Genomic DNA, 27,638 nt, shown 5'->3' on the forward strand with positions numbered 1-27,638 from the left:
GATATAAAAAAAAAGAAAAAAAGAAAAAGAACCAAGCAATATCCTTTGAGTGAATCATTTTCCACATGTGCAGAGGGGGACTTGATAGATCGCCTTTATAAGCTTGCTTTCAGCAAATCAGTGCTGGTTTAAGGGACAGCAAACCTTCTCCGAGTGGAAGCCTGACTTAAGCTACACTTCCGAGAACTCGACTTTCCAAAAGCAGTTTTGAAAAAAGGATGTCACTATTTTTCCCCTCCAAGCATTAAACAAAATGAAGCTATTTGTAAAATACTTCAGAAAGAAGGAACACACAAAAGAGATACTTTCTCAGGGGTTTTTTTGTCACTTGCAAGTGATGTCTCAACTCAACATGAAGAGTCCCTTCCCTAAAATGTGCTTTAAGGACACAGTACTTCTGCCAAAAAAGAAGGTTGCAATCTGAAGTTAGGCACAGTTACAGCACAAAGCAACAGCTACATTGGCTGAACAAACCTCAAGTGGAAAGCAAATAAATACAACTTAATTTACCCCTTCCGTTTCCTAGTTATACTGCCGGGACAAAGGTTCTGAAAAGGCAGTGTGTACAAGTACTGAGAATTGGGCCTGGCTGAGTGTAACTGGCTTTTCTAAAGATCACACAGCAGTCAACATTTTATCAGCACTCCACAAACAAGTTAAGTTTGGCTGAAACTGAAGGTCTCTCTCCCTTTAGCATATTCTCAGATAATAGAACAAATGTCAAATCAGTACAAGATGGCATATTTACAAAATTGTACCCTGTTTTGCATAACCTAATGATGCAGCAGTTCTTAAGGACTGAACATTTCAAATCTGCTAGAAAAAGATTGCCAAATCTATGACTGTTTCAAACTCTTGCCAAAAGCATATCAAATTCAGAGTGAACTGCAAAATAATCTTCTCACAAGTTGAACAGTCTCTTCGGTATGCTTTACATGGCTACTGCGTCTGACCTCTAGAGCTCTGCCCTGATTTAGTCTCAAGTCTTTTACATCAGGGACATTTCTTCCTGGGCAGACAGCTGCTCCCCCATTCAGCCTAGGATCCCTACACAATTATATTGGGAGCTCCACCCACGCTCGCTCCTTTCTTTTACAAAGCTCTAATTTTTAATAGTTCACAACTACCTTAAAAGGCACTGATCACACCTAATTAGCCTACTTAGAGGACTGTGAGTCATCCCTCAGACTTGACTCTTGACAAAGAGTATTTAACGTCTCAGATTCTCTTCCTTCAATAAATGTGAAAGCTCATGTCACAATAATACAAAGGTAGGGTTGTACCCCTCTTACCACAACTAGTTTCTTGAGACTATATATTCACAGTCATTAATAACACTCTGTGCATTAGGAAGGTGCCTAGTAGCACGCATCATCTCTAAGCAGGTGTGTACACAGTCCCATTTCTTTTAAATTAGGGCACGAAGTACAGAGTTTATGCAACCTTTCACTTTTCAAGCCAGCTTTATAGCGGATGCAGTAGGATAGAGAATATATGATGCAGCACACAAACCTGACAGTACCAAGTTAACAGTTTAAAAATGCTTTAACAGCTTCAGCTAGGAGAGCTTTCAGTACATGTTTTGCATTTACTTGCTCAAAAACATTCAGTTCAGAAAACAGCTCTCATCAGCAATAAGGGACCAGGAGGCTGGCTATTGGGACTGGGACATTGAACAAAGGGGCTGTAAGCCAGGAACATGCTGGGCTGAAGTCAGTAAGGGTCTTCAGCAACAACAAAATCCCACAACCCTTCCATTGATGCTGCATGAAAAGCAACAAACTCCTCAAGCTACGCCACCCCTCCAGGTTTATATGGAAAAGTAAATTCCAAGTAATACGTTATTTGGGGCTTTTAATAACAAATGAGGACTTAAGTTGCATTTTCCTATCTCTAGAAGCAGCAGTGAAGTGTGACAATCTGATCTGTGCAATTACCCCTCCTCCATCTAGCCACCATTCTCCCCAATTAGTCCTCTGAGTAACACATTTGAAACCTTTAGCTCTTTGGTACTGGCAGTTTCAACGTGGCCATTGCCAGCAATGGATACTATGCCAAGAAAATCCGACTCCTGGCTTGAAAGGATTAAACAGTCCTCTGTTGCCATCTGTGCCGTGAAGCTGGTGAATGACTTTGTGCACCCAGAGCGTTAACGTTCGTTCTGCACGACGACAGTAACTTCTATTTACACTGCTACCTCGCAGACCTCCTACTGTTCCCACTGCCTTAAAGAAACACATTTGGAAAAAGGCAGGCAGGCGGCTGCAGGCTGCTGGTCAGTCCCCGGCGGGCCTGAGCAGCTCGCTGGTTAGAGAGGCAGATGCAGTACCAAGTCTTCCAGCAGTCACGACCACTGTCCTCAATTTTGACCAGACGTCTGATATAGCAGTTAACAAAACTAGATTACTGGAGTGATATGTCAAAACAGACATTTCAGTCCATATATGTATGTATTTATATGTTTTACCATACTTTTAAATCAGTGCAACAACCCCCACCCTTTTTTCCCCCATGACACTTATTTTTTTAATGCATCAAGACACAATCAGTGCTAAACTGTCTTCTAGGCTATTTACCAACCCAAACGCAGAGAATGCCCCATCTCTTTTTCTCTAACACCCATGTTTGGTTCCAGCATCACCATGGCTGAATAAAGCACCCCCTCAGATCCCTCACAGTTCTCCAATAGCCACTGTATTTCCACCTAGATCGGAAATTTTACAAAACCTTACAGAAGGCTTGGGCGGCTCTGCCCCTACGCCCAACTCCCTGTGACTTCAAAAAGCCCTTGAGGCAAGCAAGTCAAACACTTCATCATGCCGTTAACGAGGACAAACAATCTACAGGTATTTTGCTTCCATTAGAACACCTGGAAATCCCCTCACTTCTGGGCAAACATTAGTCATTTTAGACCAAACCTTGGGCACCCTGTGTTTGTGGAGACAGGGCCAAAATTCCAGCCCCGACACTGCTGGCTCTCAGTTGGTCTGCAATGTGTTTGATGTGATCACAGTACAGACAGACTTGCCTACTCGTCAAAGTTTCCTAATATTTAGCAGATTTTGCTTTCCCTGAAAAAACCTTGCAGATTCCTAAAGCAAGAAAGTTCACACAATACCCATTTTTTTTAAAATTACATTTCAGAAAGAACTGGAGCACATTTGTTTTGGTGGAAATGTTGTTTAAGATAAAGCATAGTTTGCCCACGAGCATATTAAATTTTAAAACAAATTTGTTTCTTGGTGATTAAAATAAAACAGTTTTTACAGCTTGTTTTACAGTCTGCAAAGTAGCCAAATGGAACTGAATGTAAAAAACCCAAAAAAACCCAACACACCAAACAAACAACAAAACCCACACCATTCAGCAAGCAGTAACTGCCTCACGCAAATCCAAGCACACGAGACTACAGCCTCTAAAAGCACAATGCAACAGTTATAGCCAGAAAGAAGGAACAAACTCACTTCTTCCCATGGGGAAGGAACTAGACTGTATGAAGAAAACCAGAGTGGTTTAGAAAAGAAACAACACACTTCAAAAAATGAAATACAGTGATTCTTTCTTACATTATAGTTGTTCAGGTTATCACTTGCTATAGGAAGGCCCATGTATCGCTCCGTGTATATTGAATCTGTAATTAAAAAAAGCAAAACCAGAATATGCTACTTAATTTTCAGTCTATCTGTCTACCAGAAATTTTTCCCATCGATACAAACAGTAAGAATGCATACTGGAAATTAAAAAAAAAAAAAAAAAAAGATAAAAACAGGTTTTCCACAATGAGGCGTGTAGGTAACCATCACTATTCAGAATATTTAATCTTCTTGTTGCCATGGACACCTGAATGCTGAATATTAATAAAGTACTTTGTGTCAATGTTACCTTATTGTTATTCTTTCAGTAATCCTAAGAAAATTGCTGAAAATCTTGCAGTAAATGACTAGCATTTGAAAAAAATCTTAGATCTTTTATCTAAATGTTTACTACTAAAAATCTATAAAATGAAATTGTAGCAGCAGGTTAGGACACTCAGCTTGGCTCTATGTTATATATAGTCAAAATTAAGTATCTCTGATTTTCCACAGATTTTTCGGCATGGTATCGTATTACTTCTTTTGCAGATTTGCTGCTTTATTTTAAGCCATACAAATCAACGTTCTGTTGCCATATTCTAATGTCCATTTGACTTCTCATCAGCATTGTCACGCTGTTCTTTTTTGATGTTGAATATGCATGCCTCCATAACCCTTTCCTTTATCTAATCAACTAAAAGTAGAATTTTAGAGATCCTGATCTTCATTAAAAAAAAAATTTCCTGCCATACTGTAATATTCATATCCAAAACATTATGAAAAATCCTCAACGGACTACTTCTAATACCTGACAGTATGATTTGATCTGCTGAATTAGCCAGAGCACATAATACGCTATTATACAGCCTCTGTGCTAGCTGCAGAATGATAAATTATGCCTTATTTAGCAGAGGTTTGCCAGGAAAAGCTTTCCCTTGAATGTTTTTGGACAAATCAAAACCAGAAAAATGTCAAAATATGGTCACATTGCACCAGCACATATTATATTTTTAACTGTATGTAATTTTTTTTAATCTGGAGGAGAGCCCCTGTAACTGTATTTATAGTCTCATGCAACTACAACTTTATACACTATAAGCTTGAAGCATGTACAGACTTGTCCAATTGTTCACATTTTCGTAACATCAAGCTATTCTTAAGATTAATTAGATGTATAAAATGCAAATTTTACACTCTAAAAGGAAAACAAAACCAAATCCTATTCAAATCCTATTCTGTTACTTTGAGAGAGTAAATTACAATGCAAGTTCGATGTTAACCCTCATTCTTTTAAGTAAAGTATCATTTTGAAGAAGCAAAGTCTAATAGCGATGGATTTCTGACACACAATACTGGTCTCGGAACACGTGGCAGCCTTGGAAAGCAAACACAGACACATTACAGTAATACTACAAATATTACAATAATTTAGCATTCATTAAAGGTTAAAGAGATTACCTGGAATTGTGGATCTGACTTTTTAAAATGGGAAGTGAGATTTAGGGAATTAGTTTAATTCCAAAATGCAGTACCCATGAGTTCATAAAAACAGACCAAGCGGCATTTACATGGCATCTAGTGGATAATCAAAGCTCTGTGCTATGAATCAACACTTTGCAGCATGTGCACTGCAAGACATATGGGAATCCTTGTAACGAGGAAGCCATCACATACCATAATATTGCCAACGTGACACGGGGGCAACCGCTATTCCACACTTGAACACGCCGCTTCCAGAGCCAAGCACCATGGAGGTCACATATCCCCCATAAGACTGAGAAGAAAACATTGCTGTTACTTTAGTCGGGAAGAAAAGGATGGGGCCCATCTGCTAAACGGTTCATCAGACATTTATAGGCTCAGCTTTTTTCATATTAATGAACTCCATTCTGAATTTGGGTCAGATCTCACCCAGCCTGCTCAGTGGGGGAAACAGGCATCAAACAGCGGGTGGCAGCTGTGGTGCTGATGAATGAGAGCTGGCTGGGGAAAAGGGACGCAAACGCCGCTGAACTGTGACTCAGCCAAGGATGACAGGGCTTGGTGGCACCGTAGGCAGCAGCGAAAGACAGGAAACAAGACAGTGCTGAACCTCTGCGTCCCTCGCCGTGCTGGGGGAGTGGGTGGAAGCAGAGCGCGGGCCCACAACGCGCCTGATGAGTAGTTGCACCAGGGCATCCGAAAATTTACAACTCCCTCAGAGCAGGCCTACGGCAGCTCACTTGCTAACTCTCCTCCAAAGCGTCAAGAGCAAGACTGTGACTGGGGAGCGAAGGAGCTTCTGCTAAGTCTGTGGGAGGAACTGTGCAGCAACACACTCCTTGCTACGCACAGAAAATTCACTCACAGTCTAGCCTGATACACAGATGAGTAAATATCTGACACACTCGAGCATCCAGGCTGCAAGATACCTAAACAATGTCACTGACTGCCCAAATCACTGCCCTCACTATAGTTTTAAGGGGTTATTTAGGAAAATGTGCCCGCCCACTTTAAAAAAGAAGAGCAATTTTTGGATCTCGTTCCTGTCTTGAAACCAGATTACAGGCAAATGGAACTGTATCTTAGTTCAAAGCCCTTAAATGTTTGCGCCAATGACTTTGGTCCTCCCGATGAGATCAGCAAAGTAATGCATGTACTTAGTAATGAAACCCACGTGTAAGTATGTTGCCTAACCTGGCCATAGTAAAGGTATTACTGCCAAACCTATGGCAAACAAAATTAATGACAGGCTGACAATGAGACACTGACAATCTGAAAACTCAAGAGATAAAGAAAATCCGTTTGCCCACAGGTTCAGTACCCAGGATGCATAACCCCAACCTAGCTCCAAAGAGGATCGCTCTTCAACTATTCATCCTGAGGCTCGTAAAAGAGTAAAGTGGGAATGCATCAAGTCCTCCATTTCTGTGGAATGAATTTCCCTCCTGCTAAAGTTACTACTACTACACTTGACTTCATACAACACGGAGACGTTTATCCCCAGAAGAAAAGCTACTAAAGGCACCACCATCATCTTCTTGCCATCAGGCAATTTATTCACTGGTGCCTGTCACCGGCAGTGACCAAATTTCAGCTAGCAATTTAATTCAAGATCCTGCGTGCAATCCTGCAATCATCTTGTACCTAGGAACTTGGCAGTATCCCTTTAAATTGTTTTTAATCCCTCTAGTAGTCCTAATTTCTGTTTCAAAGGCTCCTGAATCCTTGCAAAGAGACAATGTATACAGGCACTTGCAAGATGTACTTCATCAGTTCAGTTATTGGACTGTGCCATGACCCCAGAGGTGCCCCACACTTAAGTACTCCAGCACCTCACACAGAGAGCAGCACAACAAATAGTTGTTATAATTAAATAATAGACCAGCCAAACTTATTTGAGTACTTACCCAACCCCAAATAGCTATTCTGTCCTTATCAACAAAGCCCATTTCAGAAAATTTTCTAAAAACAAACAGAATAATTAAATGCTTAATGGATTGCAGGTATTTGCCATTATACAGACTTTCATGTCTGCCTCTTTCTATTGTACAAATAAGCACTTCCCACTTCAGCACAGTGACTGCATATGAAAACATAAAATACTTCAGGCACATGTGTCTTTAAGAAATTCAGAAAAACATCTGTGCATGTGAAAAACCAAAACCTGGACGATCTGTAAAAGCCCTCAAACCACAGTCACATTTGTATTGTATTAGGTTAGAGCTCACCTTTTTTCTTTTTTGTCCTTTTTAAAAAAAAAAAAAAAAAAAAAAAAAAAAAAAAAAGAGGAGCAACACTCAAATTGCAGCAGTAAGGGACAGGCTGACAGCTGTAAATCTAGTCAGGGTTTAAAAAAAAGATTCTGAAAAGCTATTTGTTTAAACTCCTTAATATTTTAAAATCCCAAAAAGCAAACCCCATAAGATCACTTCTTTGTGATTCTGAGAGATTCATACTGACATCATTCGGTTTAGTGAGGTTCTACAAGCATAAACCAAGTGACGAAGATGAACTATGATGTAAAGGCCGAGTAGTTTATACAAATAACTCTGTCACAACAGAAACTTGCAAAAACCTTGGAGTAAAACTTCCAGCTCCAAGTTCCTTGGTAGCATGCTTTTCTACTAATGTGACAGTTATCATCTCTATAAAACCAGGGATATGGTAAATTTGTTATTACAGCATTAACTCTTCTCTCTTTCTAAGCATAAAATGATGGTTGGCCTATAAATGACACACTTCAGCATACAAAATTAATGTAGAATTTAGTTATGTTTTTGCCAGTAATTTCAAGATCACCATTCAAAACCTTCACCGTTTTTTCCCCTACACAATAAGCACAGAAAAAAAGGAGCAGGTGTTGACCATCTCACTTTAGCTCACCTGGCTGCTGCTATCTGATCTTCCACTTCGTATGTTCCCAGCCTTCGGTTTATTGCATGCAGGATTTTATCCCCTTGGTATCCACTTCCTCTGCCATCGAAGCTGGCCACAATGATCTGCTCGGTGCTTGCAAGGTACGTAGCCCAGCTGATCCGGAAGGCATAATCTACTTTCTGACTACAGGGTCCTGCATACCTGGGTGGAAAGTGCCACAGAATTCAGGCATTTACTCTCCACGTATTCTTGCATCAAGCATTTGAAATACAATTATTGCTGACAATTTTCAGCCACTAAAGAAGGGTAAACCTTTAAATTAAGCTGAGCAAACACGAAAAGCATCACTGACTGACTCCGAACTGCTGCTTTGCCTGGACACTAAAAGCAATATGCTTTTTAAAAATGTCAACTATTAATCAAGAAAGAAGACTGGATTTTATTTGTTTTATTGCTTTCTGCTCTAATAAGAAACTTTCATTATTTTGACTTTAAGCAGTTTACCAGAAATCCAAACCAAATTCTTTTTTGTGTTGGTGTATCTAGTCATCTAAGTTTCAAAGCGATGCTCTTTAACTACTTCTGTTCCATTTACCCGTGATTTATTTGGTTAAAGTCTGAAATCAACAAATAGCTTTCATTTGGGAAAATTAAAAAAAAATCTTTTTCTGCATTTTTAGCGTCTCATCAGTGTTCCCTCCAGTTTAAACTATTTCTGATGCAGGCTGAGAAAAAGGAAGCAAAACTGTAATTACAACTTTTTATTTTAAAATATTCGGAAGCACTTGAGCACTACGAAATCACACTCTAAGTACGTGGATGGTAAAATTCGGTTTGCAGTGCACCTCTCTAGCCACTGTTCAACAGAGTAAAAAATGGAAGAGTGGCTCTTATGGCTCTATAACCCATTTTTCCCAGTTTTAAAAGCAAAGAAAAAACTACTAGGAATTCTCTGTATCAAGCTTTGTTTCTATACACTATGCATCCTGACACTGCTGAAGGAATTTCTGATACCAAGATCACCATGAAGCAGAGGTGATCCTGACAAAGGCCCAGGTAAGTCAATAAAAATAGAATCAAAACCAAAATAAGACTTAACAAGCAAAGAGCACTGACTGCTCATTAAAACTTTCAATAGGCATATAAAAAAGTATTACAGTGCTACCAAATTACATTATATAAAGATGCATCTAACAATTAACAGCTAGTTTCCTTGTGGAGTCAGCTTTTTGTAAAAAGAGGAAAAGGTTAACATTTCTATTTTAATGAATAGCTAAATTTCAGTAATTTCCAGTTAGAAATGAACAAAAGTGCTTGAGGAAGAACGGACAAAACAGCACGTGCTCATGGTCTTGGAATTTATGAAAAAACAGCAAATGTAATCCTGACCACAGGATGCAGTTTGCCAACAGCAGCTGACAGTCAAATATCACAGAGAAAATGCAACGTCACACTCACTACTTCAGCTTTAGGATACACAGCTTATTCAAGGTTTCATTCTGGAATATAACTTCATTGAATATTATTCCTAATGAACTCGTAAGAGCAGAGAAGGAGGTAAACTAATGCTAACATCCTGGATTTAAATCAGATAGAGAATGTATCTGCCTCATCTTATAGTACAGGAATCTTACATTCATCTTATAGTACAGGAATCTATCACAAATTGGGATACACCTCATTTTTTCATTCCCTCTTAAAACTACTTTAAGAAGTAATTAGAAAACATGCCAGTTTTGTGTTTCTTGATCTTATTAAGAGCATTTGAAGTAGATGAAAGTGATTATTAACACAACATGCCACGTAACTTGAAGACTTACACATCAAGGAGCAGAGGGTACTTCTTTGATGAATCGAAATGGGGAGGCAATATCATTTGATACCACAGGTCTAAAAGTGGAAAGAGTTTGACTTAGGTGAATTCTCCAGTGAAATAATTTGACATGCATTACAATCCATACAAGAGCACATTTGAGTCACCCCCTAAAAATTAAAAAGTAATTTCATCTGAACTATCCTAATATATACAGGTAAAAGTTCCTAGCTAATCTAATTTTTTTTTTTTTTAAATGTTTTACAGCTAAGTTAGCAGAAAGTCTGGAACTGGAATGTCTACAATAATAATAATACAATTTGGGGACTCAACATACTGTCTTGTAACATTATTCTACATTATAAGCTTACATGTAAAGCTTGGTAAGCCTCTAAAGTGGTAAATCTGACACTAGCTCAGAAATGTTTTTCTACTCAAATTTGTCTCCCAGCACTAAAAAGAAATTTTAAATATTTTGAACCTGTCAGATAGGCTTTGCATGACAGTTTGTAAAGCATCCCAGAAACATATCCAAATATCTATTATTTTTCAAGCAACATTGATTCCGGTTCCACCCATGTTACTCTTTCCACCCAAGTTGGCTGAGAGTTAGCCGAACATTTTAAATGCACACCATGTAAGTTTTGCAAACCAATTGGCTCGATTGTTCACTCATGAATTTTAAAAGAACTGATGCTGCAAAGGAAGTCGAAGCAATGCTGATGGACTGCACTGCAGTAATAGCCAGAGTGCAAGTCTTACAGAAATTTCCAGGTATGAATATGCAAGGCATTAAAACACTGAAAAATGAACCATCTAAATTGAACAATGAAAATACTAATTTTAGTTTTTTGCATATCTGTGTATTTTATAGTCACAGGAGCGGATTTCTTCTTTGATAACATACATGGATTTGTAAGCAGACTTGGAACTTGAAGTAGGACTATAAAAATGGATTTATTTCTCCTATTTGTGACATTAAAAATAGATTCCCCTTACCCAAAAACTTTTACCCTGAAGAGATGAAGAAGTAAGAACAAAGAGGAATAAAAAGATGAATATACAACTGATAGGACGAAGAACATCTTTAAACCTCCATCTTGCCTGGAAGATTTCATCTTTAGCCCTAGTAAAAATGTGACAGAAAGAAAAGACAGAAAACACAAAGATAAAGAGAGTTATTATATAAATAAGGTAACAGTGGAAGGAGGGAGGCATCAAAAAGAACAGTTAATGACTGACAGAACTCAATACAGTCTGTAAAACATAATTCCATTAAGAATATTCATTCATATTATCAAGAGGAAGTTTGTCATGAAGAGAAAAGCTAGTAGCAAAGGCTAGAGCAAGAGCAGTTTAGACAGGTACCAGGCCTCCCACTGCCGGTCTGTCTGGTGTTCCTCAGCCTAGGAGCACACCAAGAAAGCTTCTGTCCCCAGACGTGCAAATTCAGAGGAGCACCACTAGCAAAGCATTAGCAGTTCATCTTCTAGCGTTTTGTTCTAGTCTGTATTCAGAGGTCTATGTAGTCTTGGAGCGTGAACGTGCTTTTAAGAACGTGACTATTCAAGCCAAATATTCCCCTACACAAAGTCAATGGTGATCTTGTTGAAATGAAGCCTAAATGATTTTGCACACTTTTCCATTTAGATTCTGTGTCCGTTTTTTGATAATAACTGAACTTCTCCTCCACTGTCCCATCTGCTAACACAAACCAAAGGGACTTGTACCTGTAAATTAAGACCTACTTGAATTTATAATTTAATTTAAATTCAACAACGCTTATGAGCTTTGTGCCCCACCCCCTATTCCTCTTGTTTATTTATTTAATGCGGTGTTAGAGACTTCTGTTTTTCAGGTAATTATCAAGGAAAAAGGGAGTTAAGAGACTTCATTATGAAAATATCAAGATACCACACTAGGGAAAAAGCATATTTTAGATAAGAATATTTTGGGATTTCAGAAAAAAACAGAATGATTGGAGATGTCAAAAAAAAAAAAAAAAAAAATCTTGTCTTGTCTCTAAGTGCTGCAATAACCCCCATTACACCCATCTCTTCCGTCATGCTTTTCAGCAGAAGACCTTGAAGCACTTGGTGAAAGGGGGAGAGAAAGGTAAAACATGTTTCTGAACTTACTGTATTCACCTACAGTAATGGAGCCAATTTTTTTTGAAGGCATCTGAATATCTTTCAATGAATTTTCCAGTTCAGTGTTATTTTCCAAGTACCTGAGGACTAAATAACAGAGTTAGTAAGAGTTAAAGACTAAATACATTATTTTCAAATGCACTGCTCTTTAATTATGAACTACTTTAAAAATTCAATCTGAGACGATGGCAACCTACATTGCAGTCTTAGTTTACTGCAGTTTTTGTTTTTCCTCTCAGATTCAATGTTTACGATATAGTTTTTCTTCAGTAATTTAGTAACCAGAAAGCTGTTTTCCCTGTTTTTCATCTAAATGTAATTTCAGAAAAACTGAACAATTATCCAGTAAATAAGTCACACATTACTCACTGTTTTCTAGCACAATGTAAAATAATATTATATAAACTATGAATAAACGTATGCCAAGCTATGTAATTTATTCTTCTAGTTAACTATACCAGAGTAATTATCTGAAATTAAATTTACCCTTTATAACTGACATTTTAATTATTCTACTAAGCAATGAGAACAAAATTAAAATAAATTTACAGTGCAATTTTCTGGTTCAACACAAACTATATTTTAAGACAATCCCATACCTCGATCATCACTGCTTCTGTGCAGAGTAGATACGGGCAGGCCAGGACCTGTTAATAGAGCATGAAACCTTCAAGTTTGCATGCTGTCTCAAAACACAACCCTTGTAAAGTAATTGGAAGTGGGTGAATCATAAAAGCTTAGAATTCGTTTCCCTCCAATCTGCACATGCTGGATTTTAAGTTAGTAGGGCCCAAACTACAAGCCATGGGATCCCATAAAATACTCAGACTGTCTCGCAGGCGAACCACATGACTGTGAGGTACTGAAGAATTAAACTTCCACTCTTTAGCAAAGTCTACCCATGCATTATGGACCGTGGTTTGGAAATCAGTAAGCCGTGTCACGGCTTACAGAAAAATTCCCTCTCTGCTGTCTGTCTGTCCTTCTAGCCCATAGATCAAGGAAGATCCTGGCATCTTAAAAATCAACATACATTTCAATTTAAGGGAAATTTTAGGTAAGATTTTATTTTTCCCACCCTTTGATTAATTTCTCCCTTGCACTATTTAGCGCAAGCACTTACAGGTCAGAGACAGACTACGGTCCCACTGCTTAACTTCTGATTACATTCATTGGATTTTTTTGAACAGCACTATCTATCTTAATTTTATTCCCACGCATAGAGCATTTCTCTTTACCCAGCCTGTTGCTCGCCTTGCTCCCAGAGCCTCCGAATTCCTTCTACAGACAGAGGTCCCCATGCAGCTCTTGAGGAGATGCACAGTGGACAGGAGTGTTTTGCACCTCTTTCAGGTCCACTGATAGACAGAACTATCAAATTTTATCCTTGTAATTTTTGTCAAGGTGCTTTTGAGCCTAGGAGGGAGTATGTTTTTCCACTGCCAATGCATTTATCCAACGATACCAACACATATCATTGTTACGCAGTGCGTATCAAGATCTTGATGAAGTGAACTTCCCCACCCAACTAATCAGTGAGTCATGTTTATGTCAATTAATTCCAGATATACTCACCACGACAATCTAGCTGATAATACTGTGTGTCTTTGCTAAAGGACACAGAATAATACTGGCATCTTTCTTGATTCAGATCACAGCTAACACATTTAGTAGAATTTGGACTGCTTTCCAAGAGCACTCTGCAAAGTAGACGAGCTTCATTTCAGAGATGAAAGACTTTTTTTTTTTTTTTTTTTTTTAAACTATGCTAAACAAATGTATGCTTTTTAAATAAGATGACCGAATGAAATATGATAAAATTCAGGAGTAAAGTCCTTATTGATTTAAAAAGCAGAGAAAGCAGACTTTAAAATTTTGAGTTCAATTAATATTGGAACTATAATCATAGCCAAAAAAAAAAGCATGAGAGGTTTTCTTTAGGGGTGTGTTGCTTGAGGACTGGTTGTTTCTTTTAACTATTTCCCTTTATTAACTAAATTTACAGAAAAATATTTTAGTTGTTTTTACAGTTTACACTCTACACTGATTTTAATTAAATATCCTATATAGGATCCCACATTAGACTATAAACACCCTAATCTTTTTATTTTGCAATGCTTTTTCTTAAAATTTCTTTTTCATTAATAAATATTTTACTCATAATGCAGCAAAAATTTCTTACTTATAAAGATTTCTTCCTCCTGGCATTCCACCGTTTTCATTACTAATGTAGTATCTATAAAAGCAAAACATACTGGTTTTGGTAAAATGTTTACAGTACCTTACAATATTTAAAGGATTATCTTACATGTTTAGATCAGATTTTTAATGAGTTAAATAACATCTTCTCCCTCCCTGCTTGCTTAGACCCTTGTTACAAGCCCTCCTGATAGGAATCAATATCTTAATTACAATACTTACAAAAAGTTATTGGTTACAGCTTCTATGCTGATTACTTCCCATTTTCCTGCAGTAATAGGTACTGGAGACTGGAGGGGGGAAAAAAAAGGCAAGGAAAAAAAGCAGAACGTGAAGCTCCTCAATCACCAGGAGAAACACAAGTCAGCAGTGACTGTCCTACACCTTATTACTTACCTGCGAGCCATTTATGTAATGGATGTGCTTGTAACCTACTGTATTGCTGAAGACTTTGTAGTAGGTAGCATTGTCGGGTGCAAAGTGAGGGACAGATGGCTGAAACTTGAACACAAGAGAGATGTCTTAAAGCAAACAAAAAACCTCCAAAACCAAAATGATAAATTTAGGTTTTGATATCTCTAAACAGGAGTTTCAATACTTAAAACTGAACGTACTGCAAAAATTTTTGCCTACTGACTTAGTAGGTAGAACCTGTAGCCATTACCCTAAAAGTAAACACACTTAAAGTATTTTCTTGCTCCTTAAGCAGCAGAATTTCCTGAGTATTACCCCTGGTAATGACCGATGTCCACTCCCACCTCCCTTGAATCTGAAGCCCTACAGGTATTCCTGGTTTCCTACCATTTTCGGAAACAATATGTGCATCTGCTTTTAAAGTCCCTGTTTTATTCTGTCCAATGCCAACATGCAGCTGTAACCTACTGCAATGTAAACATTGCAAATACATTTTTTCCTTAAATTTCCCGTTTTAAAACACGTATTTGTGAAAAAATTCTTGGAACTCAATTTTTTTTTTTAGCTTCAGAGTGAAAAATTTCCCCCCTTTTTCAAAGAAAACAAGCTGCTTTCCAAAAGGAAATTTTTCTAGTAAGTAGGTAATTACAGAATGCCAGAGAACCCAAACTGGAATGATATTTTCATGAAGAAACTATCCATTTATCAGTTGGGAGTGACAGAAGTGAATGGATTCCTTCTACTGACTGTCATTTGGACGTGCCTCACATCGTAGAGAGAAAAACAGAGGAACAAAATTGAGCTGAATGAATTAAAAGTTATCTCTGCGATACATGTCCAAAACATCTAAACGTTAATTAGCCAACTGACACAACACTGTATCTCTGAGATGTTATACCCATTTTTGAAATGGAAAGTGAAACAGAAAGGTGAAGTGACTTGCCTCCGGTCACTCAGTAAGCAATGAATGAACTTGAGTCTCACTAACCCATGTGCTCCAGATAATCTCTCCTTCTTCCCTAGCAATATTTTTTCAAAAAATAACCTGGCAAATATTTTGCTAGCTTCTCCCTTATCACAGTCTTGCTTTTTCAAAGTGTGACTTCCCTTCAACTCAACTGGCAAGCTCTAACTTAGCTCATGACCTGGAAGCCTTATGCAGTAACACAGGCTGTTCTGAGCATTCTTAGATTAAGTGTAATTTCATCCCTATTTTTGAAAAAGAAAAAAGAAGGGGAAGAAAAAAAAAAAAAAGAAAAAACAAGAAAAAACCACTACAGATATATACAAAGAGAGAAGTGTATGTCTATATTTTAGACACATATATAATTTACTTAGGTTTGTATATACACTTATATGAATCGTATATACATTTATGTGCATATATACATCTCTCATCTCTCTCTCTCTCTCTCTCTAAAAAAAAAATCCCTTATCAGTTAAGTGTCATTTTATCACGCCTAAGTAGATAAGAATAGAAGAAAGCAATAAATATACCTTTCCTATCCCCTCTTCAATCCTCCCTACTCTCCACTCCCTTCTCAAATCCAGGAATCATACAGTGAGATTATCTTTTTCTTCCAACAGCTCCTAAGATGTGGGTTGTCTCTTTAAAAGAAACAAAAAACCAACAACCTAGTTTAATGGCACAGACTCGCATTTTGCCCTCTCATTTTGCACAACTGTTTACAAAGTCTGCAGCTTGATCATCACATTGTCTAATTGTGAAGCCTTTGCTGCAGAGAAGCAAAATGTGTCAGCGTTAAGGCCTTCCTTTCCATATCAAATTTGACAGCAGGTGGGTTGATCTCTCATCTTCATACTGCGGATGATTTCATCCCTGCTGTTGCCTCCCTCTTTGCATTTCTTTAAACTTTCATTTTTTACTTCAGAAGTGAATTAGTGACTAAAGCATAATCAGTGTGTGGAAAATGCGGGAGTGGAAAGTGTACTCTGTGTTCTCATCAAAAACTCTGAAACTCATTTCTCCCTCCAAGTCTGAACTTTTGCATCTCTGCTTCACTTCCCCCAGATCTTCTGTGTAGTTCATTAGGTGCCTACTCTCTACCATGTACAAAAGGACTGAGAAGCAGCTTGGAAAGCATCATCCAGACAGCAGCGATTGGTTTGGCAGAAGTGTATGAAAATTTTAATCTGGTCAGTTATATGCATCTTATCCCCAGTTCTCTCCAATGGATAGTTTGGGTGGGGGGAAAAATCAATCAATAAATAAATAAACCCCCAAGGAGAACCTGGAATGGTTTGCTGCAACCTGAAACGCTAAAAGTGACTTTTGTCCTCTATGCCTTTCCTCCAATACAATTCAAAGGTTATAGGATATGCTTCTTAATACATTTTATCCCCTAGATTGTTCTGGAGGTGGCAGGAAGACTGGAGAGCAGCCAAATCAGCATAGCTGACAACTCCCCCAGCACAAAGGGAATCCTGAGTCCTGGCTCCTGCACCCCCCTATCTACTGCTACCGAAGCAGTAGGTCAGAATTAAAAAGGAGTCTGGAAGGAGCACTCTGCTTTTTGGCAAGCTGAACATGATGCACGGGTCATGGAGGATGCTCCAGCCATGCTACACTGTCAGCTCAGCCTGGGAGTTCAGAACCCCATACCCACAAAAGCTTAAAACTGGGAGCGGCGTGGCATGGCGGCTCCATTTGAGACCATTTTTTCCTATACATGTAAAATGCAAGAATTGAATAGATCAGACCTGCACACAAGAGGCATTGCAATCGGCAAGAGGCTCATATGAAATTTTCTTAATTATCAGTGTTATTCAGCATGTGGCAGTTTTAGAAATTGAACACTCACTCTGCCAATCCAGCCAGTTGTACTTTCTTCCGTACGTTGTTTTTCCTAAGAAAGAAAAAACAAACAATCCCACAACGATTATGTTTATTTTACATCAGGCTATGATTCTACAAAGATAAACATACAGAGATACTCTACTCCTTTCTAGTTTTATTTATCGAGTATTGCAACTCTCCCACCTCATTTTTCTTACCTGCGGACATGACCAATTTCCAGTAGCACTTTCAAAGTCACAGACTGTGAGGACTGAAAAATTCTGAATTCTTCTGAGCCACTGCAGACAGATCCTTTCATCTGTCACCCATGTTACAACACTCAAATAATGATCCCTGAAAACAGCAATAGCATTAGATATTTAAAATCCTCTCTGTAATAGCATACTATACAATAGTATTCAGCAATTCACTGAATGAGATTCATCCAGCTATTTTCATTTCAATCTACTCTCCAACAATAAACAATGATGCAAATCTAATTGTGCCATTTTTTTGCCAATTGTTTTTGCTGCTAGTAGATGCCTTGGTTATTTTCATTCATACAATGAAGAATTAGATAGTTTGTACATACCCGCTTCCAGAAAGACTGCAATTAAATTCTAACAGACAGATCACTATCCTCTAATGCATGAAATAATAGCTACTCCAGACTGTTCGTAAATCTTGTACTACGTGCATCTAGAGGAAATTCTTCTGAATATTAAGTTGTATGGGCCTTAGATTTTGGAATTTTATGCTTAGCTGCATGAAGTTGGTTGCCTGTAAGCACTTTCCAAGTGATACATATCTTTGTTCAACTTAGTATTTATTTCCGTTAGTTAGAATGGAGGGAGAGATCGTACCAAGAACAGATATTACTATTTGAATATTTTACTTTCATCTTCAGACTACCAACTAGTTGACATGAAGAACTGGAGTATCTGAAAAAAAATATCATTTTCATGAATATTCCTGTATATTAATTTTAAAAAGGCACCACATAAAATTTAGTGGTTTTGTTTACCGTTACGATCTGTTAGATGTGCTTGTCTTTTTTTATTTTAGATCTGTCCTATCTCCTAGAAGCCTTATGAACTAAAATAAAACAAACCTCCCCTCCAAGGCAAGTATACATTTTTACCCGGAATTTGCACATTTGACTTAGTTCCAAGTTCATGTTCCCTTTTTCCCCAAAGTTAGTTAACAAAAATGTGTGGGAAGTTTTTGATGAGAGTGAGTATCTTCGTGATCATGGGGAGGGGCGGGGGGAAGAAAAAAAGAAAAAGAAAACACTACATTTAGTGTGGATGGATTAAAAATATATGCCAACTGGTTACCGACCACTTTCAGGTTTATTTCTAGACTGCAGTTTAGAAATCACGTTGAAAAAAGGTCTATTTTCACATTCATATTTGACTGGGAAATTGGTAGGTCATTTAATTGCTACTGTCACTGGCTTCAAACAGTATATTTTAGACCAATAATATTATAAAAGCACTCTGCAGGAGCTTGTTTGGAAAAAAAATGAAACTGCTGTTCTTCATGTTCCTGTAATAGTGATTTCCCTTGTTTTATAAAAGGGGAATTAGCCCCACAGTTTTTGTTCCTTCAAAGTGAGCGAAGTTAACAATTCTGGACACTATAAATCATCCATCAGACAGGATGGACAGTACAAGGAAAAAACAAAAAAATTGTTATTTACTATGCTATTATTATAACATAATAAATATTTTAAGGTTAGGAATGCACCTTCAGTTTTCAACAACCCATGAAATGTTAACTAAGCTGCAATTAACGCAAGTATAGAGTACAGTAGTTTTGCATTGCCCTTCCTCATTCGCTGCTGAGAGGGGATATTCCTGCAATCACCGTCTGGAGCTCTCTACTCTGAAGACGACTTATTTTTAGGACAGATCATTTCAGGCAAGAAGCATCCATTGCCTTCATCCTCCTGTTAGCCAACAGGAGCCCCCTGTACCCATGATGCTAAAAGTGGTGTTTAAACGCTGTATGGATTTCATGCTGGTCATTTGTGCAAAAATTTCATCTACCATCTTACATGGCAAAGCACTGCCATTCCAGATTTTGGCAGCTTTCCTTGACAAATAATAAAACTTTCCCTCTGAAACAGAAGTGCGCTGTGCCCCCTTCAAATGTGGGGGTACAACTGCTGCTCATACAAGCAGCTCTGCATAGTGCTGCAACAGGCAACCACTTGCAGGGGCACTGCCCCTCGAAATCCCCACCTGGGTGGGTGGGGTGAGGTATGCCACCAATTCAACCCTAGTTTTATTGAAAATTTAGCTCCGAGGAAGTAAAACTAGAATTTTCCACCACAAAAATTAACCCTTCCTGTTCTACAGTGGTATAAATACACATCTGTGCAAATATTCATTATTTTGTGCTTCCAGGAGCAAGAGTACCTGACAGCAACATTACACATCACTTGCCTTTTCCTACTAATGCACTTTTTTTTTGCTCTTGCAAAATTCCCCAAGACTTGTTCTGGCCACCTCAATGTTTGCAGGACGTATATGTTGAAGCTTAACCATTATCTGGCTCAGCCATTGGGAGAAAGAGAAAGTTTTGATCCTTGCACTCATCATTCAAGACTTGATTTATCTTTGCATTAATCCTGATTTACACAGTGTTATTCATTTAAAAATGGATTAAGTCCATTAACTCAGGCCTGTGTTAGCCAGATGGGTACAAAGATGGAAGACAAAGATGATGGTTATTCTCCCCAGGTCACACAGCGGCGTTGTTCAGTTTTCATTAGGTGTTAACAAAAGGTAAAACATAACTCTAAGACAGCAGACATCTTAACCAGAACCGACCAAAACGTAAGGGGCTTATAATTCTGAGGCACTGAAATTATGGAGAAAAACAGCGCACAACAGCTATATAACACCTAGTTATTGCAGTGTTACTGTAGAGAAAGGATAAAGAACAACATATTCATAAAAACTTGCATATCTCAGTTAACATAGAGATGTTAGTTACACTGTGGCGAGGACTGAAACGGAATAGCACTGATACTCCAGCTATAGCTTTTTGGCCACCACGTACAAAATGCTGGTTTTATGCACTAGCTGACAGACCTCTTGTTTTTTCTGAAGTTTATCAGTATAACCTGTGCTTCCACACCCATCATGTTTGTAAGTGCAAACCACTAAAAATTTCCACAATACTGTTAAAATGAAAAAACAAAACCCAAGATCTAAATTCTATATGCGTGCATTTTAAATCAACTTAGCTGCTTTCTACAAAATACATTTATATCATGTTGTGCATTTCCAGTGGCATTTTGAGAAATACAATTTTCCATTTACTGTGAGAGGTGCTGGTTTTCACCACGTTTCCGAATAAAACAAACATCTTAAGTATAAACCTGAAGACGACCATGATACCTTGCCTTAGCAAGCAGACTGCTTCCAATGAAATCAAATCTTCACTTACCATTTAGGTTTTGTTTTGTTTTTTTTTTTTCCCCAGTGAATTGGAATACATATATTATAATTTGATTATACCAAAACTTGCTCATATTAAAGTTGTACTGTGAAATGACTTCACCATAGTTAGACTCCACTGAATGTGATGAGCCAAGAACTTGTCACATTCTGAATATAACATACATGGAATATGCCATCTATATATAATCACTAGGAGGATAATCTCTGTGCAGATTTTCTCTGGTAAATCTTGTTGCTACCAGAGCCACATGACTGGGAAAAACTGCCTATACACTGAATATAGGGTGGTCACACATAAAAGCTCCTCCTCTCTCACCGAAAGAAACAAGCAAACATTTAACCAAAATGTCTTACCCTGATTTTATTTCTGCAGGTGGAGAAATTTCAGCAGAGCGGAAAGGAGGAAGCGATTTGGTATCCACAATAAAGAATTGCACAGTTGGATTTTTAGCTCCTGCCTAAAAATAAAATTTTTCATTGTACTTTTGAAGAGAGAATATTCTTGGTGAAATAAGTGTTTGAAACTATAGACGAAGAAATTACTACAGTCAGGTAGAACCAGCCAACTCCAAACACGTGAAAAACAAGTTCCTAAATGCAGTTCTTAAGATCAATACATAAATTATCCTTTGTAATTTTTTATATGAAAGTGTTAGTTATGTATTTCTAGGTAAGAAAGACTACTACATTTAGAAACATTTGTAACCACATAGGGCTTGCTGTAGCCAAAGCAGTATTTGGCCGTATCTCGTCCCACATGCCACACACAGTAGCGTGAATCAAATCCATTGCTAACAGACAGAAAAGTGCTTCTTCATGGAAACTGATACCTTACATTAAGTGATCATATGATAGCTGCCTATACACCAAAGCTGTGACTGCAGCACGTACCCCCCTATTTTTAATGTAGTGCTACTAGGTACTGACAGCAAGGGCGCCTCCTCTAGAAGTACAAGTTAACTAGCTAAGTCCTCATCGTAACAGTTAGGTAGCTGTAGTTGACCCATCTCCAGAAGTCAGCGATATTCCAAACAAAAGGGGTTTGTAATAAAAGGTTCAATTTAAATTGGCAGTTCATTCCACACCTATGTCTCTTCAGAGGCACCACGCTCAGGGCAGCTGTCAGTGAGCCCCACGGCTCGCCGTCAGCATCAGTGACCCTCTGGGGGAGGCTCCAGAGGCAAAGGCCATGTGCTCCTGAAGCTTTGGGAAGGGTAGGGAGCGACTGACCACAGCTGCTGCAGAGAAAGCTGAAATTGGCACATGGAGGACCGGAGGGAGGCTCTTACACCAGACAAACAGCTGTATCAGTTGAGCGATCAGCTGGCTGTATCAGCTGTTCTGCCCCGGTTAATCAAAACTGTGAAAACTTCTTCCTGAGCTGGCCTAGTTTCAACCCAGGCATTCCTTCCCGGCAGTGGGGATGCCCAGCATCGTGTCAGTGAGCATATTATAGAGGCCAGCAATGAGAACCACGTTTGCATTGCGATTCAGCAGGTCAGTGCAATTGTTGTACTCCAAGTGTAATTTGTTCTTGTATTGTGTCTTAAGTGCATTGCTGCATCCCTCTGCTAAATCAAAATCCCATGTAATGTCAAATAACTTCCCATAGGTAAATCTAATGTATTAAACATTAAAACCTCCACATGCGGAGTATCTGAAAGAACCTGTTTGGAGCATATTGGACTCTGACTCTCACACCATTTAGTCCAGTGCCAACTGTGCCACAAGCAGTGGGCACAACGTCATGTGGAGAGGAAGGGGAAGGACAAGGAGCTGCATGCACTAAAGGCTTCACTCTCTCAGTTAAAACTGGAAGAGCTTTAGGTGTGGGCAAAGAAACTCCATCAGCAGATTCTTCCCCTTCATCCAACAACTAAAAATGCTACATTAGTTGAAGAAGATTCCACTATCAATACTACGTACAACCCTAACACAATGTACGTCTGCCAAATGCTTTGTACCAACTTCAATCCCCTAAGAGCTTTTTTATCTCGACATCTACTTGCCACCTGAAAATTTTCTGGTGAAACAACAAAACCTTACATCATACTTTTTTTTTTTCTTTTTGCTTTCCCCTGGAGATAATAAAATACTTTAACATTGCCAGATGCTGTTGACTTCAGAAAGAGTAATCACAGCAAGCTGTTGAGGAGAGACAGACAATATTTTCATTAGCAGAAACTGATTAAATGAGACTACCGTCTTAATGAAACTGCAGAACAACCATGTTTAATAAATAACACAGACCTTGGGATATGGGATTCTAATGGTCTTTGGATACTGCAAGGTGTCCTCAGAATAAAAGGAATACTCTATAAGAGGAACTTCTGTATCATTAAATGCTGCGTATGCCACAAAATTGCCATTTGGAGACCACCACAGAGCAGAATGGGTGCCAAACATTTCCTCTGAAAGAGATGAAAAGGCGTTTAAGTTATTATTGATAATTTGGCTCTTCTATCCTAGGTACTGTTCTCATTATTTTTTAAGAGGACTTTTTTTTTTAAACTGACGTTCAGATACCAAAGTGCAGACTTTTTGTCGGGGTTCTGAAATGAGACATTAGATCAATGCTTATAACGTATCATACGAAGCTAATTCACGCACTATGATTTCCAGTGACGTGCTGCAAGTTAGGCAAACTCATTTCCGTTCTTAGATCCTCACACTAGCCAGGTATTAAGCTCAGGTAAGGATGCATGCTTCTGTTAAAATACAGACTTAAATTATTTTGAACTTTTCAATGATAAGAAATGAGGTAACAGTTATAATAAAATAATTACAATAAAACAAAGTTTTTACATCATAATGCAGAGTAAAATATGCTTGATATAGTTACCTTCATAAACCCAATCTGGTATTCCATTGAAAATTTTATTTTCTTCTCCATTTTTAGTGATTTGCACAGGTTCTGCTGTTGGTGAAGCTTTTATATAAACATTATTATTCCAAACATACGCCTGCAAAACATCATTGTTATTACAAGTACTGTTAGAATAAATCCTACTTCCTTCCTTTGCCTCACCTAGTGGAAAATTTACTTTTACATCAGATGACAAAAACTATCTTTGAAAGCTGCATTTCACCAAACATCATTGATACTTAACAAACTTGAATTACTAATACAAATCATGTGTAGCAACCTAACTTCAGGACTAGATGCAAAAACCTATCAACTATAATAAATGACATGATTACTGTATCGAGTTTTGAAAACATAGCTATTCATTTTCTGTAGAGATACAAGCTTATTTTCCTTCATTCAGCATTGTTTTTCACTAATTTGTCTTTCAAAGAAAACTATCAGTTCTTTGGTAAAACATTGATGGAGGTCTCAGCATTGCTAATAGACCTACAAAGATGGTGCATTTCTTCATTAGCGCTCAGAACTCCTCTAGTTTTTGGCACCTGCCTGCCTCTCTAATCACCCCTGTTTTTTCTCTCCAACAACTGAACAACATAGTTTTATTCCAGAGCTTCGCTCTGCGATGCAGAAAGCTCTTTTCAACATCCTTTGCTTCTGTGGTTGGGCTCTATAACACCTATACTACAAGCAATAAGAATAAATGAACACCACATTCTCCTGTGATAGATCTTTAGTCAGATCCAACGCTTACCACAGGGAATGCACAAGCCTTGCACGCATGCTAACAGTGGCTGTCACGATTGCCACGGGTTGGGGAGGAGAGGAGGAAGAAAAGGACAGTGCGAAATAGTACAAGAGAGATTTTGCTCCTCTAATTCCCATTACATGCATCCATCAACACTTCATTGCTTACGGTGTAATTAGCAGATAAAAATCACAGTGATGAGTAAGTAGACAATTGTAATGCTGCTGCCTTTGAAAGGGATGAGCTACTGTCTGCAACTGTAAAAACATGAAGTTCCTGTGCATTTGTGCATTATGTGACTACTGGGGCCACTACTACTTTCAGGAATGCATCTTCATTAAAGAACAAACCAAAACACACAGAGGGATTTTGGAGTCTTTCGAGCAACAGTAGTCAATTTGGAAACTAGTTCAGCTACTTTATCCACAGTAGGAAAAGTCCCAAAACCTCAAGGGTACAGACAATGTGAGCTTCCACGTCATGTGTACAAAAACGACTGTTTATGTAAGTTTCACTTATGTTTACTAACCAGTTTGTGACCAACAGGTGACCAGGATATATATTGTGTGTCATTAGGTAGTAGTCCGTCATCTAAGATAGAACTGGAAAAACAAAACCAAAATGCAGCTAAGACAAATCAGTGAAATGTCATTTCACTGCAAAGTAACCTTAAAACTATGTCTTGCGTGCAAAAATTACTGACCTGCTATTGAAATCATAGATGTGGTATGAAGCTGTATAGGAATGCCTCCACAACTGCAAAAGAATTATTTTAATATTAAGAAGATAAATTTCACCAGGAGTCATGTCTCTTACAGTTTGAATTACCTCTGAAACCCTCCTCACGCTTTTGCTTAAGACAGAGAGAACACAGTGAACATACAAGGGTAACAAATCTCTTCAAGGCTTAAGAAAAGACTAAAGAATCGGCACCCCTCTGGGGTCATCACTTAAATGACAGAGGCCACTGATTGATTAAGGACAGAGATACAGAGGCCTGAGATGCTGCAGATTTTCAGAAATCCTTGTAGCTACACGGCAGACTATCGTAGCTGTGCACAGTTAATCCTCCTCCTTCTGCCTTACTGGCACACTTGCGGTTTTCTGTCTCATTTTCCATGCTGTATTATCTAACTTGGCATCTTATTGTTTAGCAGTCCTCACAAGTCCCAGCAGTATTTCTGTAGCAGTTCCTCCAGTTCCAGGGTGACCTATTCCCATTCATATTGTCACAAAAATAAACCCTTTCTCTGAGAAACCTGCCTCTTGAAGTCTGTACCACTCTGTGGGCACTTACAAAGAGAAAGATGATGATGATAATGCAGACACATTTAAATATGTTCACTACGTGGGGCTGAAGAGGTTTGATTTAGCCCACAGTGTTGACATGCTACAATAAAGCTACCTTCTATGATGGTTCTTGAAGATTTGTATGAAGATATAAAACAATAAATTAGTACTACACAACCAGATGGCTATTACATAAGAAGTGTCTACATCCTCATGATTCATTTTGTTACTCTGTTTTCTTGCAATAAAGATTAATAATAACATAACTTTCAATCACACTGTTGTATAAAGGTTAAAAGATCTTGCTTCAGCATTAAAATAAAATTACGTCTAATGACTGCAACAAGTAAAATACTATAGAGCGATAAATCATGAGTAGAGGGGATGTCTACGGTGGCTGGAAAAATATAAGGCATTTTGTGGCCACTAATGATGCAGTGAAAAGTCAAACAATCCTGAACAATTCAGAAAGACAAAAGGTAACTGGCTTACTAGTACCTAGCAAGGAAGCTAAAACTGCAAAAAAGTGATGACTGAGTGCATGGATTGTGGCTGGCGCAGCGTGAGAGGCATTCTTGGACTGCAAAGCCAGAACATGTACACAGAGTTCAGTGACACAGCGCTTGAGTATTTGTACACTGCACAAGTCAGCACTGAGCTTTTTACAAACAAAACAGGCAGCTCTCTAGAAAAAAAAGGCAACAACAACAAAGTTACTGGCTTCTCAGTGCACACACTGTAGGGCAAATTATCGCCTCCATTAGGTTTCTCTAACTGTCCTCAAGTGGCACACAGAGCCAGGTTTTCATGCCAGCTGGCATAAACATAGGTTGACCTTCGTTGCATGGTTCAGCACCAAGCCAGGATGAGGCATTATGCTGGAGGTTTTTCACGTGCTTGCTGACAGTCGGGAACAAGGACACCCAAGTCCACTCCAAGCGCAGGAGGACAGCCTTCTCTTACAAGCACTTGCTGCTTTTCATTCACTTCAGTTTTAAATTCTTATGTCCTAACACCACTATGTAACAACCATATATATACATAGCATATATGTACAAGCATATGTATACAAGCGGATCTACTCATCACTTCTCCTTACCCACACAACTCCTTGGACAGTCATGCCTATCCACTCTTCTAGCTTGTCTCCCCAGATGAACCATGCAGCCTCACTCTCCTTGTGATATCTCTCCATCCACTTTTTTACCCAGCTTCTTTTCTCAGGCAGTCGTATCTCGTCTGCCAAGCTCACAGACACCACCAGTCTCTCTTCTCCTGTCTGCTCATCTTCACTGTTCCCCTGCAGACATCCATCTCATTCACCCATCCTCCTACATTACCCTCACACTCTCTCAGCCTCTGCCATCTCTACTTTCAAGACCACTTTCTCACTCAGTTGTTCCCAAACCTTTATTTCCCAGTTTCATCCTCACAGAAGTAAAGTGCACTTGTACCTTTGTATAGCTGTACTGCAGAAGAGCAAACTTTTGGTCAGGAGACAATATAACTGTGGTTGCCTTGTATTTATCCTGTCAACAAAGGGCAAAAGGAACACATTAAGCACTTACTCCAAAGAAATGTGCAGAAGAAAGTATTAAATTCAGTATCTTTCCCAACGTCTACATATATTATATATAAGTCAACGTACTAATGTGGTATTCGCCAAGATTACTGAGGATGTTCCGGTGTCAGCATTGATACGTAGGATGTCCCCATTAGCTGTTTTGTGAAGATACTGATTTCCTAAAAGGACAAGAGAGCTGCTAATAATCAACAAGTAAAATGCTCATCAGTTACTTCTCTTTCCCCCTTATGTTTTTAAGCAGGAAAAAAAATGCAAAAATCTGGTCAAGGTTGTGTTTCCCACTTATGTAATGAAAGGATGCTTACAGCACTAGAACGCTCACAAAATGTAGTCCTGGGGCTCACAGCCTCTGCCTTCTGACATCTCTTTCCC

At 38.5% G+C, this 27,638-nt stretch overlaps 1 protein-coding gene across 1 annotated transcript in view; it reads right to left on the minus strand.

Annotated features, from left to right (window-relative positions):
* DPP4 (dipeptidyl-peptidase 4) overlaps positions 1-27,638 on the minus strand; it is a gene marked incomplete at its 5' end in the record, with an annotated part of 31,324 nt that overhangs the window by 3,212 nt on the left and 474 nt on the right. Inside the window, 20 exons of the mRNA XM_009586388.1 lie at positions 3,567-3,631; positions 5,247-5,346; positions 6,962-7,016; positions 7,938-8,132; positions 9,752-9,821; positions 11,883-11,981; positions 12,494-12,541; positions 13,470-13,594; positions 14,077-14,130; positions 14,316-14,383; positions 14,478-14,594; positions 17,330-17,374; positions 17,523-17,658; positions 21,132-21,235; positions 23,028-23,188; positions 23,620-23,740; positions 24,921-24,993; positions 25,095-25,147; positions 27,136-27,210; positions 27,330-27,424. Of these exons, the coding sequence (XP_009584683.1) occupies positions 3,567-3,631; positions 5,247-5,346; positions 6,962-7,016; positions 7,938-8,132; positions 9,752-9,821; positions 11,883-11,981; positions 12,494-12,541; positions 13,470-13,594; positions 14,077-14,130; positions 14,316-14,383; positions 14,478-14,594; positions 17,330-17,374; positions 17,523-17,658; positions 21,132-21,235; positions 23,028-23,188; positions 23,620-23,740; positions 24,921-24,993; positions 25,095-25,147; positions 27,136-27,210; positions 27,330-27,424 (1,859 nt within the window). The remainder of the gene's footprint in view (positions 1-3,566; positions 3,632-5,246; positions 5,347-6,961; positions 7,017-7,937; positions 8,133-9,751; positions 9,822-11,882; positions 11,982-12,493; positions 12,542-13,469; positions 13,595-14,076; positions 14,131-14,315; positions 14,384-14,477; positions 14,595-17,329; positions 17,375-17,522; positions 17,659-21,131; positions 21,236-23,027; positions 23,189-23,619; positions 23,741-24,920; positions 24,994-25,094; positions 25,148-27,135; positions 27,211-27,329; positions 27,425-27,638) is intronic.

Source organism: Fulmarus glacialis, unplaced genomic scaffold (genome assembly GCF_000690835.1).
Source record: "Fulmarus glacialis isolate BGI_N327 unplaced genomic scaffold, ASM69083v1 scaffold4921, whole genome shotgun sequence".
Classification (NCBI taxonomy): Eukaryota; Metazoa; Chordata; class Aves; order Procellariiformes; family Procellariidae; genus Fulmarus; species Fulmarus glacialis.